Source organism: Schistocerca piceifrons, chromosome 5 (genome assembly GCF_021461385.2).
Source record: "Schistocerca piceifrons isolate TAMUIC-IGC-003096 chromosome 5, iqSchPice1.1, whole genome shotgun sequence".
Taxonomy (NCBI): domain Eukaryota; kingdom Metazoa; phylum Arthropoda; class Insecta; order Orthoptera; family Acrididae; genus Schistocerca; species Schistocerca piceifrons.
The window spans coordinates 660,586,902-660,606,126 of NC_060142.1; the positions used below are offsets into that span (position 1 = coordinate 660,586,902).

At 41.0% G+C, this 19,225-nt stretch overlaps 1 protein-coding gene across 2 annotated transcripts in view; it reads right to left on the minus strand.

Annotated features, from left to right (window-relative positions):
- Positions 1–18,664, minus strand: part of LOC124798277 (putative ribosome-binding factor A, mitochondrial) — a 60,013-nt gene extending 41,349 nt beyond the window's left edge. Inside the window, exons 1-3 of one of the 2 annotated variants that reach the window (XM_047261599.1) lie at positions 18,580–18,664; positions 18,251–18,446; positions 10,334–10,520 (exon numbers count right to left, since the gene is read on the minus strand). In XM_047261599.1, coding sequence (XP_047117555.1) covers positions 10,334–10,520; positions 18,251–18,408 — 345 coding nt within the window. In that variant the 5' untranslated portion in view covers positions 18,409–18,446; positions 18,580–18,664. The remainder of the gene's footprint in view (positions 1–10,333; positions 10,521–18,250; positions 18,447–18,579) is intronic. The other variant, XM_047261600.1, reaches the window with a different exon arrangement.
- Between the last annotated feature and the right edge of the window lie 561 nt (positions 18,665–19,225).

A 19,225-nucleotide genomic window follows, 5' to 3' on the forward strand; every position in this document is an offset into this window, starting at 1 on the left:
AAACAAATATGATGTGTGTCTATTCTCTTTCTGTTTATGTGCCTGTGACATGACTTGCCACAACACCATTACATCAGAAGGCAAAGCCAATGTCTGGTATCGATAGGCTCAATTGACCCCCATATTTTCAGATCTCTGTGACAGCCAACAAACAAGGCAATGCTGCAGAGTGTAAGGCCGGAAATGCATATACTCCTATTTCCATCTATTGCACTGCAAATTTTTTCCTTATTTTGTTACCTGAAGATATAACATTTCTGTGTCTTTGTATATTGTAATGGTTTTACTATTTGTATATATATGCATTTATGTTGATGTATAATTGGTTTGTTTTGTGAATATTATTTGTATTTATACGCTGGGTCTGGCCTAGGGAAAACTATACTATCGAACGAATACATCGATAGGTCGTGTGGAGAACGAAAGTGTTTAGGATCTTCGGTAGTGTTAACTCTGCTGCGTGGAGCGCGGGCTGAGCAGAAAGAGTCTGGCTGGAGTAGTGCAGTGGAGCAGGTGTGTTGTGTGACGCTCCCGCGAGTTGCCGCACTTTTGGGGGTTTGGCAGCATGTAATTGCGCTCGACTTGCTATGATAGTTTCTGATACGGTGTCGCGGACGGGAAGCATTAGCTGGCGCACATCAAGAGCCCGTTTCGCCTGGTGTCCGTGTCGAGAAGGAGGCGCGCCAACATCCAGCTACTGCAACAGCGATGGCCGACAATGAGCGACTGTCGCCACCTCTTCTATCGACGGCTCCAAACCTTCAATCAACCAACAAGGAAGACTGGAAGCACGTAAAGTTTTAGAACTGTATGGCAGACCTCAGCTTTTAAAACTGTTCAAATCACAAAATTACAGCAACGTAGCATGAACCTTTGTTGCTCATTGTCCCAATTGCATTACCAAGCAGGGTCCCTTCCTTTTCCGGAATGAACTTGAGTGTCGTCGAAATTCAAACGCCAGCATTAAAGCAATATTATTCTATTTCACTGCTTTAATTTCAAAGTTCAGTTAAAGTATTCATAGCTGGCTACAATATTTAGATTACACAAGCACAAATTATGAGTGCGAGTTTTGTTACCATATTTTAGCTTACCTGTGACTACAGCTCAGCTTGGTACGTACTAAATTTTACTATTGTTAATTGTTCAGAATCATTTAATTCAAGTTCAAAGTTAAATCTCTTATTTCTAAATTGCGTAGATTCAGGTAGCTTTTGAAATGATTGTTCAGGTAGTCCAAGACTAACCGTATTTTACTGAATTTCGATGTGCTTCAGAAAGAAAGCTCACTATTAACTTCAGTCACTAAATTAACTTTTGATTTTACGGTTTTATTAATTCTTTTGCTAAATTAAGTCAGAGTGTAGCGAAATTTATTACTTCTGACAAACTTTCAGTTTTCACACTACACGTGTCAACCTTCAGTTGCCACGCTTCTAGTGCTAATTATATGAGTAATAACCTTTCTTTTTCAGTTACTATAGTAATTGTCCTTAGGACTGGCGACTGTAATTCCCCCAAATCTCAAATATCTGATTACCGCTAGTTAATTGTTAACGTAACGGCCGCACATTTACTTTCTTTATTAACTTTACCCCTTTTCAAAATTAATTTCCACCAGTTTCATTTGCATTTTTCCTTTCATTTAGATGTAACCCTTTCCTCCCTCTTTACCGACAGATTAACTTCGGTGACGATTGCTTTTCTCAAATTTCCATTAGGTACACGCGGTTTAATTTTTCACTGTCATTAAGGTCGATAAGTGAGGAGGAGGTTACAAGAGGAATGAGAACACGCTTTGCTGGTGGAATAACTAATTACTGAACATTTCAACAGAGGCAATTTGCTATTTTACAAGCTGTAAAAAATATGTCTAGATGGTATAAGTTCACATAGACTGCAACCACTACGTAGCTGCTACACATATTTGTAACTCATAACTAGGTTTATCCGTAAGTAAGAAAATGTGATTGTGCTCACAAAATGTGAAGTTTTACAGCCATGTCTTATTCACTGTAGAATTGATAAAGTAAGCAATGTGGTCAGTTTCTTGCATTTGTCATAATTGTGATAATATGACTAACCATAAAACAATGGAAATACTGAAACTGGCCGTAAACAATTGATCACAAAATTACAATCTGATTTGTGCCTCATCAAAGTTGACACTACATGAAAAATAACTATAAAAGTATTTACGTCATTCAAAACATGAAACAACACTCTTTACAAAATGAAAGAAGACAACTGCATGACTTCTGCATGGCAATGGCATTGTAATTCCAGTTGAAGTTTTTAATGACATTAGCTGCATTTGTGTACTGAAATGAACCAATGGTAACAGATGAAAATTTATACCAGACATGGAATCAGGAACTGCAAGAAAGGGGTTCGTGGGTAAGTGAAAATACATCGGAACTGCTCAGATGGCTGAGACAGTTACGGTAACGGCTCGCATTGTAAGGGGTCCGTAGGCCCTTACTATAAGATTTGCGACAGCACAGGTCGACAGGACAAACAATCGATAGTGTGTGTCGGGTTGCGAGAGCGAGTGTTGAGTCAGAGTAGTGTGGTACGCGCTGTGGGCCGAGCCGGGTGGAGGTCTGTTGCTGGAATGCAAGACCGTACTGACAAAGGGAGTGGCCATCGCCGTGGTTTAACCCCTTTGTGTTAGGAATATTCGGGAAAGTGAAAAGGTATAATTACTAGTGTGATTCAATGATATTTTTGTGCCGATATTTGTAATTACGCGTCTACCGCGCTGGCATTATTTGGATTGCAGTGTTGGATTGCAGTGTTGGATTACAATGATTGAAATTGCGTGTGACGGTAATGAATAACGAAAGGACCTGTGCTGAGATTAGCCGTTATTAATTCTGTACGACGAAGGCAGTGGCTGTCTCCTTACGTTGTGTTTTTGGTGATAAATATAGGTTGTTGATTAATGAAGATGTGTTGCTGTTCTTCTTGGCACCAGACATTCATTATTGCAGCATTCGAGAAGGACAAAATGGAATGTAACAACTCCGTAGCAGTCCAATCCGATTGCCAGCCCCATTAGGTACACGGTCACATTAATTAATATCTATTTGGGCTGCTATCAGATCCCGATCGAACGGGATAAGTCCGTAAGATTAAACCGGAGTGTTACAGCATTCACCTGTTGCCATTTTAATGCCCAAATGTGCTATGTAACCAAAACCTTTGACATTATATTTGTATGGCTGCTGGATCAAATAAAGGTGTCCGCTCTGCTGGACATGACCAAAAGAACAGACACGACAAATACTTACATATAATTCTCCTCAAGAAAGCTGAGCTTGAAATGAGGTATAAGTCACCACGAAATGATTATACTGAAAGGTTAGATTCCTATTCACCACACGTAGGAAGTGCTGAGTGGCAAACAGGCACACTGACAAAAAAAAAAAACTGCCACATATTATATAAAATAAGGGAAAGGCAACCACTCACTACAGCAGACTGACGTGTGGAGCGCAGAAACACATAAGAGAAAACAGGACCACCTTCATGGGTAAAACATACAACTACATCAGCCATTTTGGTGTTGTCCCTTAACACTAGCGGCAGTGCGTCAGCAAGTTTAAAGTTTTGTCCTAAGGTGGCCAAACTGGGGCAGCTGAGTAGGATGTGGGCCACCATCAGATGGGCACCACACTGACAAGGGATGGATCCTCATTTCGTAGGATGTGGCCATGGGTCAGCAAAATGAGGCCAATGTGAAGCTGACACAAAATGGTGGATTCCCAATGAGAACCATCAAGGAAGACTGCCACATGGCTGTGGCCCCTTCATTGCTCATAGTTTGGAGAAGTCAGGGTGCACCATCCGTGTCTCAAGCCTCCAACAACTGATAGTGTTGAGTTGATCGAAGGTCCAGTTTCAGTACCCTAGCTCCTAATTTAGCATCATGGCCGCCAATATGGCCAACCAGTCAGCATGTTTGTTCCCTGGGATCCTAATGTGACCTGGGGTCCAGACAAAGACAACCAGCTGTCCAGCTTGATGATGGTCAAAAAGGAAATCCTGGATAGCAACAACGAAGAGGTGTTGAGGGTAGCACTGGTCAATAGCCTGAGGACTACACAGGGAGTAACTGCTGATTAAGATCATCTGAGCAGTGCATGACAAACATGATTGAGGGCTCGAGATATGGCCACCAATTCTGCAGTGAATGCACTGCATCCACTAGGCAGAAAGCATAGTTCACTGCATCTTACATACCAGTAGGCAAAACCAGTTTACTCGTCGACTGTGCAGCCATCAGGGTATACCACTTCCTGACCCAGAAATGCATAAAGGTGTCAAGGAACAGATGGTGACAAACCATGGGTCAACAGAGTCTTTCAGTAGAAAGGATAGGTCAACACAGATCTGAGGATGGGACATTCACCATGGTGGTGTACACAACTGCTATCTGGAAAGAGGCAACAGTGGAGGAAGTTGAATTTCAGAGCAGAGACACTGTATGCAAACTGTGATAATGACTCCAGATGTGGGCCACTGTTGTGCAAAGTGGATCTCCCTCCCAGGGAAAAGGACTCAGCCTTTTGAATGCTCAGGGGAGCAACAAATGTGTATCGCTTAGTTGAGGAGCATTTGTTGGTTCCTGATCTGTAGTGGAGGGACACCATCATCCATGAGTAGGCTGTTCACAGGACTGTTTAAAAATGCACCTGTCTCAAGTCGGACACAACAATGGCAAATAGGGTTCAGCATCTGCAATGCTGAAAGTGATATCAAGCCATATGCCAGACTCCCATAATCAAGTAGGGACAGGATCTGCGCTTTGTACAGCCATAAAAGTTTAGAGAAATCTGTGTCCCAGCTGGTGTTACTGAAGCTGCAAAGAGTATTAAGGTGTGACCTGCACATTCGCTTAATCTGGTGATGATGGGGAAGCCACGCCAACCAAGCATCGAAGACTAGTCCCATAAAGCAATGAGACTCCACCATATTGAGCAACAGGGCATTGAGTTAGCGTTCTGGGTGTTGATTGGCAGTTTGACAGCAAACAGAAATCTTGGTGATGGAAAACCAGAAGTCATGGGTGAGAGTCCAGGACTGCACACTTCATGTAGCACACTGCAGTGGCTATTTAGCAACAGCCACTGTGGAGGTGCAATAGTAAATGGAAAAATTGTCAGCATACAGGAAGGGTGACACTGTCACCTTCACAGCAGTAGCTAGACCTTTCATGGCCACTAGAAAATGGGGCACACTCAAAATAGAGATACCTTTGAGGTCTAATTCTGCTGTGTATTTGGGGGGGGGGGGGGGGGGTTACTGTGGGAAGTACTAACCTGGAAAGTATGGTGTCACAAGAAACCGGACAAAAACTAGTAGCGGGCACTGGAGATCCCATTCATATAGGCTAAAAAGGATGTGCTGCCATCATGTGGTGGCATAAGCCTTTTGCAAATGAGAGACCATCTGGATAGACGCTCAAGCAAGTGATACTGAAGACGACCAGAAAATGATCACTGTCACACATCATCATATGGATGGAGGGAATAAGACAAGGGCTGCAAATGAATGGCTGAATACGATCCACACAGCACATCAAGTGTGTGAAAGTACCAGCATTCAAGAGACAAAGATCAAGCTCTGAAAGAAAGTTTCAAGAGGTTTAACATGGCCAATAGTCACAGTTCCATCCTACAGTGGGTTATGAGTGTTAAAGTCGCCCACAATGAGGGGGGGGGGGGGGGGGGGGGAGCTGAGAAATCAGTGCAAACAACGTGTTCTGAGACACTTCACCATCAGGAGGGGAGGAGATACACATCACAGACAGTAAAATCCACAGACATCCTCACACGAAAAGCCACAGTCTATGAAGTTGTATCGAGTGGCACATGCTCACTGTTGACAGAGTCCAGAAATACGTACAAACTCCACCAACGCTCTCTCATGGTCAGTTCGATTTTTAGAATAACCTAGATAGCCATGGAGGGTAAGGGTTTGCAATGCTGGGAACTGAGTTTCCTTGAAGGCAATGCTGAAAGGGGAAATGTGTGAGAGATGTCATAGCTCAGCTGGGTGGTAGATAAAACCACTATTGTTCCACTGGAGGATCACAGTTCTGCTATCCATTGGGGGCATGAAGGGATCAAGGAGGTAGATCATACCCCAGGGTCACTTGCTGCCACCAGTCACAAGGATACGGCATCAATACACATCAGTTCTGAAGTAGGTAATGTGTGTGTGTGGTGTGTGTGTGTGTGTGTGTGTGGCGGGGGGGGGGGGGGGGGGCAGGAGGGGAGGGGGCAGTACCAGAGAGGTCAACGGAAACTCCACGTCGAGTACAGATCTGGAACATGCTGGGACTGTCTGATGGCATGGAGGCAAACGGACCCTCCTCCGTCTTGGAGATCAACTTTTTGTTGCTCTTCTCTTTAGATGATTTCCATGTCCACGAGGGACTGTCTACTGTAGTTTCAAGGATAGAGGAGAAACATGAACTCTTACAGACTAGCAACCTGTGGCTCCTTCAGCCACTGGCTCATACCCTGTTGCAGATCAGCAGAATCCTGCTACGGGAGCATCCCGAAGGATCCTTTCCTGCTGAGGAACACCTTAGAAAGATATTACTTCTCCAGCTAGGGATTGGCGATCGGTAGTCCTGGGTGGATGGGGAGTAAGTACTCCCAAAGTGGGCGTGGGTGAAACAGTTAAATGCTCCCAAAGTGTGTATGGGGGAAACAGTAGTAGGAGCACTCCCAACCACCTGGGGACTAGGCGGAGTCAGACATCCCTGAGGGCCTGATGTAAAAGGCATGATGGGCAAGGGTACTTTCGCTACAGAGGAGGATCTCATTGTCGCCACAGTTAATTTCATCATCATACATACAGGATACTAACAATCATATTTCTTCTTGGCCCCTGATACATGAGATGGTTCAAAATCTTGAATTCTTGGATTTTCTTTTTTCTTTGGAAGACAGGGTAGTCCAGTCAACAAGGGGAATGGTGCTTCCCACAGTTGGCGCAGATGGGGCGAGGGCCACAAGGAGCATTCAAATGCAACTGACATCCACAAATCCTACAGACGAGGCTGGCATTACAACTTGGAAATATGTGCCAGAATACTATGCATCTGAAGCACTGCATGGGAAGGGGAACATACAGTTCAACATCACTTAGATACACCATTATGTGACCCTTTTCAGATAACAAGTCACCTTCAAAGGCCAAGACAATCAACCCTGCTGTACTCTGGTCCCTGCTGTACATGACAGACAAAATGCACACCCCACCACTCCAAATTAGCATGTAATTCATCATCAGTCTGTAAAAGAAGGTCATGGTGGAAGATGATACCCTGCACCATATTAAGACTGTTAAGTAGAGGGCGGCAGGGGGGGGGGGGGGGTAACAGTTACAAGTAAGTCACCCAGCTTGTCACACAGGCAATAACACCCGATATGCAGCAGAGGATGCTGTTTTATTAGAACTGAATCATTTTTCATTTTCGAAATCACTGTCCTCAAGGTGTGAAACGAAGACTAATGGCTTTGTTGCCATAAAGAAATCCCTGTTGGTCATAGAGTCCCCTTGACTCTCAGCCTTATGCTCCTCCCACGGCACAGGCAGGGAAGGAAACATTGTGGGATCATTCCCCTCTGCGTTTTAGCAATTTTTTCCTTCAAAAGAGATTGCTGGGGCTATGAAGCCACCACTGGGAGAAAATTTATGCCGCTTCAGTTGCAATTCATCCACCATGGTGCCACCCACTCCAAATGGGGTCTCTCCCCATGGGCACCATCCAGCCCAGCAATGGTAACCTGGCTGGTTAACCATTGCCCGGATTCCACCTACCAAGACGGGCACATACTCCTCGGCATAACCAGGGACTTTCCAACTCAGGCAACAATAGTCCGATCACTGCATGGTCAAGGGATACCATCGTGCAGATACTGGATAACCCTCCCACAATGGGATGGTTACCATGTTAGGTTTGGTCGTAAATCTCTTGCCAGAAAAGAATGTTGCAAAGACAGAAAAGCACAAAAGGTCCAATGTACCCCATATTGGGTGATCTTCCCTGCACAGTCTACACTTCTGTAAAATTTGGAAGAGGAATGGTAAGTCAAACCAACAATTGGGACTGAGTAGTGAAAGATAAAAAGCTGTGTAAAGCGCTGCATGGGGCGGGGTGGGGGGGGGGGGGGGGTGGAACTCTTGTGCCCAAAATTATAAACCAAATAGAAGCATGGTCCTACAAGTGGAAGGCTATCCAATGGAATGGCAGAGGGGGAAAAACAATATTAGAAGGATGGACTTACAGTATGGAAAGTGAAGTAACACACAACGTCCAGGGCACTGTGCTGCCTAAGCACATACTCATAAAAGAGATGTGATTTTACCCCATTACCCCCTCCTTGCCTTTTGTGTCCTCCCCTACCTTCTCCCCACCTCCACCATACCGGGCAACCACCAAAAAAAACATTGGGTTACATTAGAAATTAGAATTAGTTAGCTCAATGGATTGAACTATGGTAACTATGGCTTAAGGAGGATATAGAAACGGTTGTATCAATAAGCATTGCCTTTTAGTATTGATGATAATTGCAAGACTTGAAATGCAGTTTTGCAATAACATAACCCTATCACCAGCCCTCATAATTTTTCTACTATTTTGCTTGGTACATATCATCTTTGTTTCTTCCTCATCCCACCCAGAAGTCTTTCCTGACCGGCATTCTGGGCAGCTTTCTCGTAACTCTTCCTATTTCCTAAATGCCACTAGTCAGTTTCCTTTATCCTTCTCCCTTTCCCTTCAACCCTTCTGCCTTCTGGCTCTGAAAGGTCATGTTTCCACATCTTTCATGTTTCTTCACCTGCTGTTGCTGTTTGGTGAGTATACTTTTTTATCTGCCCATATTATATTTTCAAACGTAGACTATTCCATTTGCGCTACCCAAACCTGACAAGTTTTCATGCACCACCCCTTTGGAAAAAATGTAAATAAGGGCATGTGTTTTCAAGTGTAATTCAGGATAAGATAATGGCCAGATTGTAATGGATATGCTCCTGCACTTAAACAACATAAATGACCTCCCAATAACTAAAGAACCATATACGCCCAGGTGACTGCTGGAAAGACTTACAAGCAGTCAACATTAAACACTGTCCAATTTCAAACAAAACTAACTTGTTGGCACCATAAATAAACATTAAGGGTTGCATACTCTATCAATCAAAATATATAAGCAATTTCTCACTGTGTTGACAAAGACCAGGGTGCTAACTTTTTTTTCTTACATTCAGTTGCATTACTGAATTATCTTCTGAAATTATCCAGCTAACATGAAGTGGGCATTTATCAAGTGAGGAGTAGTAATAAAGTATACAGAAGACAGCTGTATATATTACAGACGCCTCTTCAAAGATCATTGAGTACTTACCCTCTCTTCCCACTGTACTTACTTGCTAATGATATGCCAACTAGTAACAAATATTACTGCCTTTTGATATGTGCTTCACGAAAACCGAATACCGAATGACAAACATAGTATTCACATGGGCTGTGCCTCCTTAGTGAGAGTTCGGAGTGGGGTTCTGCATTCTGGAGCAAAGACTGAAGACACTGTTACCTCCACAACGCAAATGTTCATTTTGAAGAGTCCTCTATTCTTACAGCAAATAGATAAATGATTATCGATGATAAATACCGATGCAGTCCTCCAAATGTTAGCCTAGCAATGAGAGATAAGCAGTCACTAGTTAATGCAAATGACAAATTAGAATCTTAGAATCTTCTGTAAAGTGGTGGATTTTGTGCTGCTGCACGCCTACTTTTACTGTATTGAATTCAGCTTGCAGAAGCAGAAATTTCTGGCAGCAGTTATCCATTATTTACACAATCTACAACATGTGATTGATTGGACTGGATGGCTAGATGGATGGATGAATGGAAATTGTTATTCTGTGACAGTAATCAACTCTCCGTTTAATAGAACAGTCTTATTTTCTCCTGTACAGTAATCCATCTACATATAGTTACAGAATGTGATACAGACGTGGACTATTTTGGCAACAAACCTCACAAAAACAATAACTCTGACAAACAAACTATTTTCATACAAATTATTCCACATCTGCTAAAGGTTGTTTAATTATTTTTTCTATGCTACCAATTACTGTCTCTTATCATTAAAACACTAGAAATATAGCACAGCCTCCTAAAGTCTGTTATTCCAACGGGTTAAACAGTTGGATAGCATTAATTTATCATTCAATTGATATTCACAACATTAAAATAAACCCTGAACTGACTACTAGTAAACCTGGATGTGAAACAAATCTTTACCTTTGAGATTTCAATTCCTTTCCCAAGAATTTCTGCAGCTACTTCTCCTGTTGCCATCAAGCCTGTTATATTTTTCATAAATAATTTATTTAAAACAGCCACACGTTTTGCACTTTTCCCTCCAGTTGCACTTGCCATCTGTGTAGCAGAAGGGACAGAGTTGTCTTCAAAAGAACTCCAATATTTCCTGCAAAATAAATTTTTATACTGAACTACAACGTCATTCATCAATTAAATATTTTTAAGTAATGATTCACTAGCTCCAGTTTACTGTTATGCACATTAAGTATTTTCAGCAGCAGTGTACTGTAATTTACTGGCAATTATAGTAATGATGTTTATTAGTGCTCTGCTGTCATAACATCAATAGCATCTCTGTCCACCAGCCCAGGATTCCAACCCTCATAACAATCAAATTTAAAATTTTATAACACAAAGTAATAAACATTTTCTATTAATATTAATTTATTACATAGCTCTTAACTGTTCAGGCACTGTATATAAACGGACTTGCATTTTCTGTAATGCAGTAATTGTACACTCCTGTTCAAACTAACTTTGGGCTTGCAGCCAGACATTGTTTAATTTATCCCATGGTATTTAGACTGGGCACCTGCCAGTCAAAATATCATGCGATGACTTAGACGATGACCGGTTGCAAGCCCAAAATTTGTTTGAACATTCAATCTGACAGGAAAATTTTGAAATGTACATTTCTGTTTTGCATAACATCTTTTAACCATAATGTTTTGTAGATCCCTCGAACAGGAGGGTAGCAGATGTGGTCCACAACATTACAATCCAATATACTTGACATCCACTTTCTTGCAACAAGTTTTGATCTCAAAAGTAACGGCGTATCTCGAACAGAATGTCTGCCTACATACCAACATCCTCCTACGTACCAGCCAGTATGGATTCTGAAAACATCAATCACACGAAACCCGTTACTTTCTCACATGGCATCCTAAAGCAATGAATAAAGATGGTCAGGTAGATGCAGTATTTCTCAAATGCAGTAAAACATTTGACTGAGAACCATGTCTTTGTTTATTATTAAAAGTATGATCACATGGGGTATCAAGCAAAATTTTTGACTGGACTGAGGATTTCTTGATGGGAAGGGCACAGCATGTTATCTCAGATGCAAAGTAACAGTAAAGGGTGTGGGATTGCTATCTGCCTCCATCATCATTACCGTAACTTGCAACTATTGTGCCAAAAGAATGGTATATGATTCCCTTGAAAACCATATAGGACCTATGTTTACCTATTCTGAGATGACTGGAAGCTGTTATGAATGCCAACAGGTTGGTTTCCCAGGGCCTATTAGGCATGGTAATGTGTTGTGTAGGGCCTATAGCACTAAACATACATGGGACAGTACTACAATTCTAGTGATTAACTGTCAAAGCATTCACAACAAAGTGCCAGAGTTTGAATCAGCCCTAAAAGGCTGTGGAGCTCACATTATAGTACATACATAAAACTGGTTAAAGCCTGAAATCGATACCAGTGAGATATTTGGGGAAAATGTAAGTACACATTGACAGGATAGGCTAACAGTAAATGGAGGTCGTTATTTGTCATAGCTGATAAGAAACTTGGCTCCACCAGGATAGAAATTGAAACTGCATGTGAGATTGTCTGGATAAGACTCAGTATCAAGGGTGAGCATGAAGTTATAGTCAGATCCTTCTATCGGCGACCACACTCACCTCCAGATGTAACCAAAAACTGTAAGAGGAAACACAGTATGTAAGTTGCCCAATTGTACTGTCTTTGTCGGAGGAGGCTTTAGTAATCCCACAATCAACTGGGAAAATTATAGATTAGTAAGTGATGCACATGACAACATTACTAAATGTGTTTTCTAACAACTACCTAGAACAGACTGTTTGGAAGCCCACTCATGATGAAAATGCGTTGGATTTAACAGCAGCAAATACACCAGACATCTTTAAGGATTCTGCAAAGAAACTTGTATCAGTGAGCATGAGGGAGTTGTAGCAAACAGTGATTGCCAAAATAGCAAGGGTAACTAAAACATGTAGAAGGATCTACACATTCAGCAAAATAGATGAAGAGGCAGCAGCGATGAGTAATCTCAACAAGGCACTCGAAACATTTTTAGGCTAGATAGGACATGTAGAAGAACTATGGCTCAGGTTCAGAAGAAAAGCTGATCACACACTTTATAGATCAGCATCTAGAAAAACAGTTCATGATGGGAGGAATCATTCTTAGTATACAGTCACCATAAACAAACATCGAAACAAACAATGGCTATTGCATAATAGGTTTAAAACAAAGATTAGGGCTACAGCAGCCTTAAAAGACTACCATAGCAGAATATTATGAAAGGATCTCTCACAAGACCCAAAGAAATTCCGTTCATATGTAAAAGCTGTTAGAGGCGCCCAAGTTAGTGTCTTGACACTCATGGATGATACAGCAAATTGAAACTGATGGTAGCAAAGCGAAATCAGAAGTGCTGAAGTCCATTTTCAAATGTTCCTTTAGAAATAAGAATCAAGCAGTATTGCTCCAATTTAATTACCAACCACTGCAAGGATGAGTGATACAAATATTAGGATCAGTAGTGTTAAGAAACAGTTGAAATAACAACAACTGAACGAAGCTCCAGGGCCTAACAGAACCTATCAGAGTCTGTACCAAATTTGAGAGTGAGCTAGCCCCTCTGTTAACCATAATCTACCATAGTCTCTTGAACAAAAACCCATCTCCGGTTGTTGGGAGAAAGCACAGATCACATCCGCCTACAAGAAGGGAAGCAGATGTGATCCACAAATATCTCCTCCATGCCAAGCAACATGGATTCTGGAAACATCAGTCATATGAAACACAGCTCGCACTTTTCTCATGACATCCTGAAAGCCATGGATCATGGCAGTTCAGTGGAAGCAGTATTTTTCGATTTCCAAGAGATGTAAAAGTGTGCATGTCACAAAATAAAAAAAGTACTATCCCACGAATACAATATCAATAGATCGCAGTTGGAACCAGATAACATAAATACAAATACCAGGTCGTCGCATTTTGCAGCGATATGAAATGAAATGCTCACATAGGCTCAGTTGTAGTTAAAGCAGGTGATGGACTTCTGTTTATTGGTAAGTTGCTAGGGAAACACATTCAGTACACAAAGGAAACTGCTTACAAATCACTTGTATGGCTCATCCTAGAATATTGTTCACGTGTGCGGGATACATAGCCCTAACAGAGGATCAACGTATACAGGGGAGGTCAGGATACATGCTCAAAGATTAGTTCGACTCATGGGAGACCAATGCTGAAGAAACTGAACTGGCAGGGACTTGAAGATAGATGCAAACTATCCAGTAAAAGCCTATTTAAAGAGTTTCATGAACCATGCTTAAAGAATGAATCTACAAATACATTAAACCCCCTACATATTGCTCCCATAGGGATTTTGAGGACAACGTTAGGTTGCTTACAGTAGGCACAGAAGCATTTAAATGCTCATTCTTACAGCGTTCCATACACAAATAGTGTGGGAAGAAGCGTTAATAACTGCTACAATGAGGAGTACCCCCTGCCATGCACTTCACAGTAGTTTGCAAAGTATGGATATATATGAAGAATCACACATTGCAAACACAACCTAATCAGGGTGCTTCACAAATTCCATTCAAGGTTGTGATCTATCTCTAGTCACGAACACTTAACACTTTCTTCTTCTTATATTTCACTGTTTAAGAATTATATTTTTAAAGCTTGGATTGGATAGTTTGGGGGAAGAGACCAAACAGCGAGGTCATCGGTCTCATCGGATTAGGGAAGCACGTGGAAGGAAGTCGGCCGTGCCCTTTCAAAGGAACCATCCCGGCATTTGCCTGGAGCAATTTAGGGAAATCATGGAAAACCTAAATCAGGATGGCCGGATGCGGGATTGAACCCCGTCCTCCCGAATGCGAGTCCATTATGCTAACCACTGCGCCACCTCGCTCGGTATTTTTATAGCTTGTGGAGTAGTGTGAGAAGTATTCATTTCTTGGGTAAATGGAAGCATCATCAGACTCCAACTATCTACTTTGACCCCTAACATAATGATGATGTGGTGTGTGATGTCATTACGGTACAGTGTTTTTGAGTTGGTTGTGTATTTAGATCTTTTGTTGTTGTATTTGATGGTGCCCTCTGGTGTTGGATGTGGATGTGCTGCATTTAACTTGTGGTATTGAGTTTATATGTGTTTTGGTTGTCATCGTGCTAACGTGGTTTTTAAGTTTAGGTAGTTTGTGTGGTAATATGTGTGTGTGTGTGTGGGGGGGGGGGGGGGGGGGAGGGGGGGGAGCACTGACAGAAGCGTCCGATCCCACCTGTGGGCTTTGACCCGTGATGAAGGTTGTTGTGGTGTGCGAGACGTCACAATGGCGTGGAGTTTAGTTTGTGGGTGTCGTTTTGATGTGATCGGTGGTGCTCTCTGGTGGTGTGTTTATGTGCTAGGTGATGTTTTTGGTTTAGTTTGCATGTTTATAGGTGGCGCATTGTTGCGGTCAGTGGTTCTCTCTGGTGGTGTGTTTATGGGTAGCGTGTTATGTGACGTATGGGATTCACTTGCGTGGTAGCGTTGCACGTGTGTGGTATCGGTGGTGACTGTACTTTCAGCAGAATATTTTTCAGTGCGTTAACGATTTTGGTTTTGTTATGTCGATGTTATTGGAGATCTTTTTTTTTTTTTTCCATCATTTGTGAATTTCGGTAAATTGCTTTGTTTATGCCGTTGGTAGGTATGGATATGACTGACAAGGTCAACAGTTTTTGGCTGTCGGCGATGATGGGGGACAGTGCGCTGTTTCTAATAAAATTTCTTCAGCTATTCAGCCCATTGGCTGAAGTCGTGAAGAAATGAGGCTTACTAAAGCTCCGGCATCTCTGACCAGGGACAGCTATACGTGGAGATGTTGTAAGGATAAGGTGTTTTTTTGTGGTAGGATTAAGTGTGGTGGTGGTGAAATTTTTGAGATTTATAGTGTGGTATCTGTAGTTGCTGTTGACCTATATATGTCAAGGGAAGTGTTTGATTCCAATTTTGATTTTCCAGGTGTCTTTTTTTGTGGTAGGATTAAGTGTGGTGGTGGTGAGATGACATTTTTGGGATTTATAGTGTGGCATCGGTAGTTGCTGTTGACCTATTCAAGGGAAGAGATCGATTTCAGTGGATTTTGTGTGTAGTGGAATTTGAGAAGGTTTGGCGTGTGATTATATTTAGTTTGTCCCCACCCAAAAATGTCCTATTTTCTACGCTAGACCCATTAGTTTGAAAAGGTTTTTTTGTGGAAGGTGTGTGTGTTGGTTTTTCAATGTATTTTCATGTTTGTTGTCATGTTTACATAATGATGTCACAGGCGCCATATTTGAGTCATAGTGGATGGTTGTTTCCGCCATATTTGTGACGTCATAGGTCAAAGCAGACAAGTGGAATCGGACAGTTCCATATTTCCGTGTGTGTGTGTGTGTGTGTCATTAGTTTTATTTTATTTTTGGAGCGATACATCATTGTGTCGTTTTTATTTTGTTCACTTTTGTTGGCATGTGTATGTAGTGACATCATAATCACTGTATTGTATACATTGGAACTAGCCATATTAATGGTGTTGTGGGTCAAAGCAGATGGGTGGAATCGGATGCTTCTGTAATGCCCATCTCTTTGAACTAAGTCTTGTAACAATTCAACCATAATCGAATTGCTTTGAACGATCTTTGTATGTTTTTGAATACTTCATTAGCTGTCTTTTCAGTGAGGGGGCTGGTACTATTTCACATTCCTATACTTGTACCATCCACAAAAAGTACAAATTTTGCATCTACTGACACTGCACATCGAAGATCATTTATGTAGGCCCTATGTCAGAAACAACATAGGACACAAAGTTTACCTTGTGGCCCACAATGTCTTATTGCTTCTAATTCTGAGAGCTTATTGTTATGTAACACATGGAATTGTAAAACATTTGCTTTATGTTATTCACTTAAGATAAAAACCATGAAATTGTTGTGTCTGGTATCCCATAATATTTTTGGTTTTTCATTACGGTAGCATGGTTCACAGAATCAAATGTCTTCCCCAAGTTATAATATACTTCCAATGGTGGCAATTTCTGGTTTACTGATTCTAGTATATCATCTGTCAAGGTACATAATGCCTGGTCAGTTGATAGGCCTGCACTAACTATGTATGAAGTTTGTTGCACAGTACATTATTTTCTCAAACATTTTTCAAAATGCTGGCAGTAATGACATTGTTCAGTGATTCTTTGCTAACATTTTATCTTATTTTTTGTGAACTGATTTAACAACAGCATGTTTAAGTCTCTCTTGGGAGGTACTGCTGTGAAAAGATTCAGCACAAATGTAAATTAATATATTACTAAGTAGAGCAAAAAACATCCCCCCCCCCCCCCCCGATTTCATCATAGTCACCTGAACATGTTTTGAAGATAGTTAACACTGAAACCTCAGATGTTGATTGTAGTTTAATTTTGTGAAACTTATTTTGGAAAGCATTTCTTAGGAACTGTGGGCTAAATTATCTGCTACTGACAGAGAAAAGTTGTTAACAGTTCTTGTAATTTTTGGGGCTATCTTTGGTCAGTTCATTATCTACCTTTACAGAAACTGCTACATTTTCCTGATTTGTTTTTCTGGTTACATATCTTACTCTGTTCCAAACAGTTTTTATATTTTTGCTTAAGAAGCTTATTTATGCTTTACTCTTGCAAGTGCCTACATTTTGATGATCTTCTGACTTTGCTTAGAATTTTGCATTACAGTTTGAAATGTAATTTAACCATGTTATATAATATGTGCCCCCTTGGTGCCAAATGGAGTCTCGTCTTAGTTTTGATGCTATTTGTAATCCAATATTTATGCTGATTTAATCTGCTTCCCCCATTTATTTTCTTAGGAAAACTGTCTGAAAAACAGCCTATGACTATGTTACATTTTATTTTTCATACACCAGATGTGTTGTGCACTTGTCAGTATTTCACAAATTCTTCTTAAATTCCTCAATTCCAATTTTAATTTATTATTCTTGTTTTCCAATTATTTTAATACGAATCATGTAATCTGATTTTAAACATTAGGCCTAACAGTGATCTGAAAGACCATTAACTGACTATTACATTATGACTCAGTAGTCTCAATGCATTTATAAAAGGGTTGTCAACAGCAGTCACAATGGTATCCACAGCCCTCATTACTAATTGCTAAAGCTACCAATGCTGTACTTGTTTCATGTTGGGCCTCTTCATCTTTCAGAACAGCCAAAGTACAGAATGATCCTGATATTCCGTTGTTCTATAATCACATTCGAGTATGTGATGCACACATATGACATTTAACATTTCGCCATAGGTTAACTTCTGACAGTTATGTTCACATGTTACCAAAATATAACTAGTTGGCGAGCGTCAAGTACTACTCGAATATGGCTAAAGAGCAATAGGATACCTGGATCATTCTGTACTGGTTGTTCTATTATTAAATTTTAAGAGTATCAACATTAAACAAAAACAGATTCAGTACGGTAGGTTTCGTTAACAACGCTAGACCGCGCCGATTGAACGATGACATAATCATGAACAGCGAACATCATAGGCCGATAGTGATTTTACATGCATCTGGTATACGTAACGTACCGCCTTCTGTGTCACAATGCTTGTGTTGCAAAAACAAACGTAAGATCTCGTATTTTCAACAGTGTCGAAGCGTTTATCATACAGGTGATACAGCGTGGAACACAGTTTTCAGTGCTCATTTGTGTAAGCCAGTATTGACATCACAATAAATTTTAATTATGCAGTAATACCTCCGCAATATTAAGATTCATAATGAAGAAGTATATTCAGATGACAAAAGGAAACTCACTTCTTCTTAGGACCTGATTTCATGACCTTTGCCAAGAATCGTCCTTCCCGTGCCGCGTATTTGTTCATTGCCCCACAGGACAGACATAGGCTCCTTGCTGTTGATTGGTAAGCAAAAGTTCTCAGTTTGTTAGAAAACACTTGGTGAACCACCTGCATCTTGAAAATGCTTAGAGATGGGGGCCCTCGTCTGCGCACTAAAAGATCACGTAAAAACCGGGATAATGTTTGTCAAAAGTTATTCTCTCATGCATCCTACATGGAGTCAAATGTGTGTTCATAATTTCCAGCGATTAAGCACAATACTATTGACTTCAGCTAATAACGTACCACAACTTCCAAGATCCCTAACTCTATTCTTTACAAGTACAAATAAACAAACATGCCAATCACAACATCGGAGTTCTCAAAGAACTTCATGCTGAAGATAAAAGTAACCACAGACGAGAATGTTTCTATGTGATCGGAAGCTTTCCCGGCGTGTGTGTAGCTTCCAGGGCTCTCGTGTGCCCAGCCGGATGCGATCGTTGAACTCCCATCATATTTCGGTGATATTCGCCAAAATATCGTCGGACTTAAACGATCGCATCCGGCTGAACACCCGAGAGACTTGGAAACAACGAGAATGTTTTTGATATATTTCAGCAATCAACAAATGTGCGATCGAAATCCGATGCCGATACATTGCCAATGAGCGTCATCGATTGTGGTGAGATTGCAGCCAAAACCAATCAATATTGTAGTTTAGAATTAAACAGATTAAACTTAGAAATTTGGTAAACCATTATATTCCCCAAAAATTCAGTACATACATAAAAGATCTTATGAGAACTCAAACTTATACTCTCGCTGACGATAAATATTGCTCAGTATTCCATAGTAACTGTATTAAGCAGGTATAAGCTGAACAAAGGACAAAGTCAACAACTGTAAATAACGAAAGTAACTATGCCGACGGCGGTAAAGATACTATTTA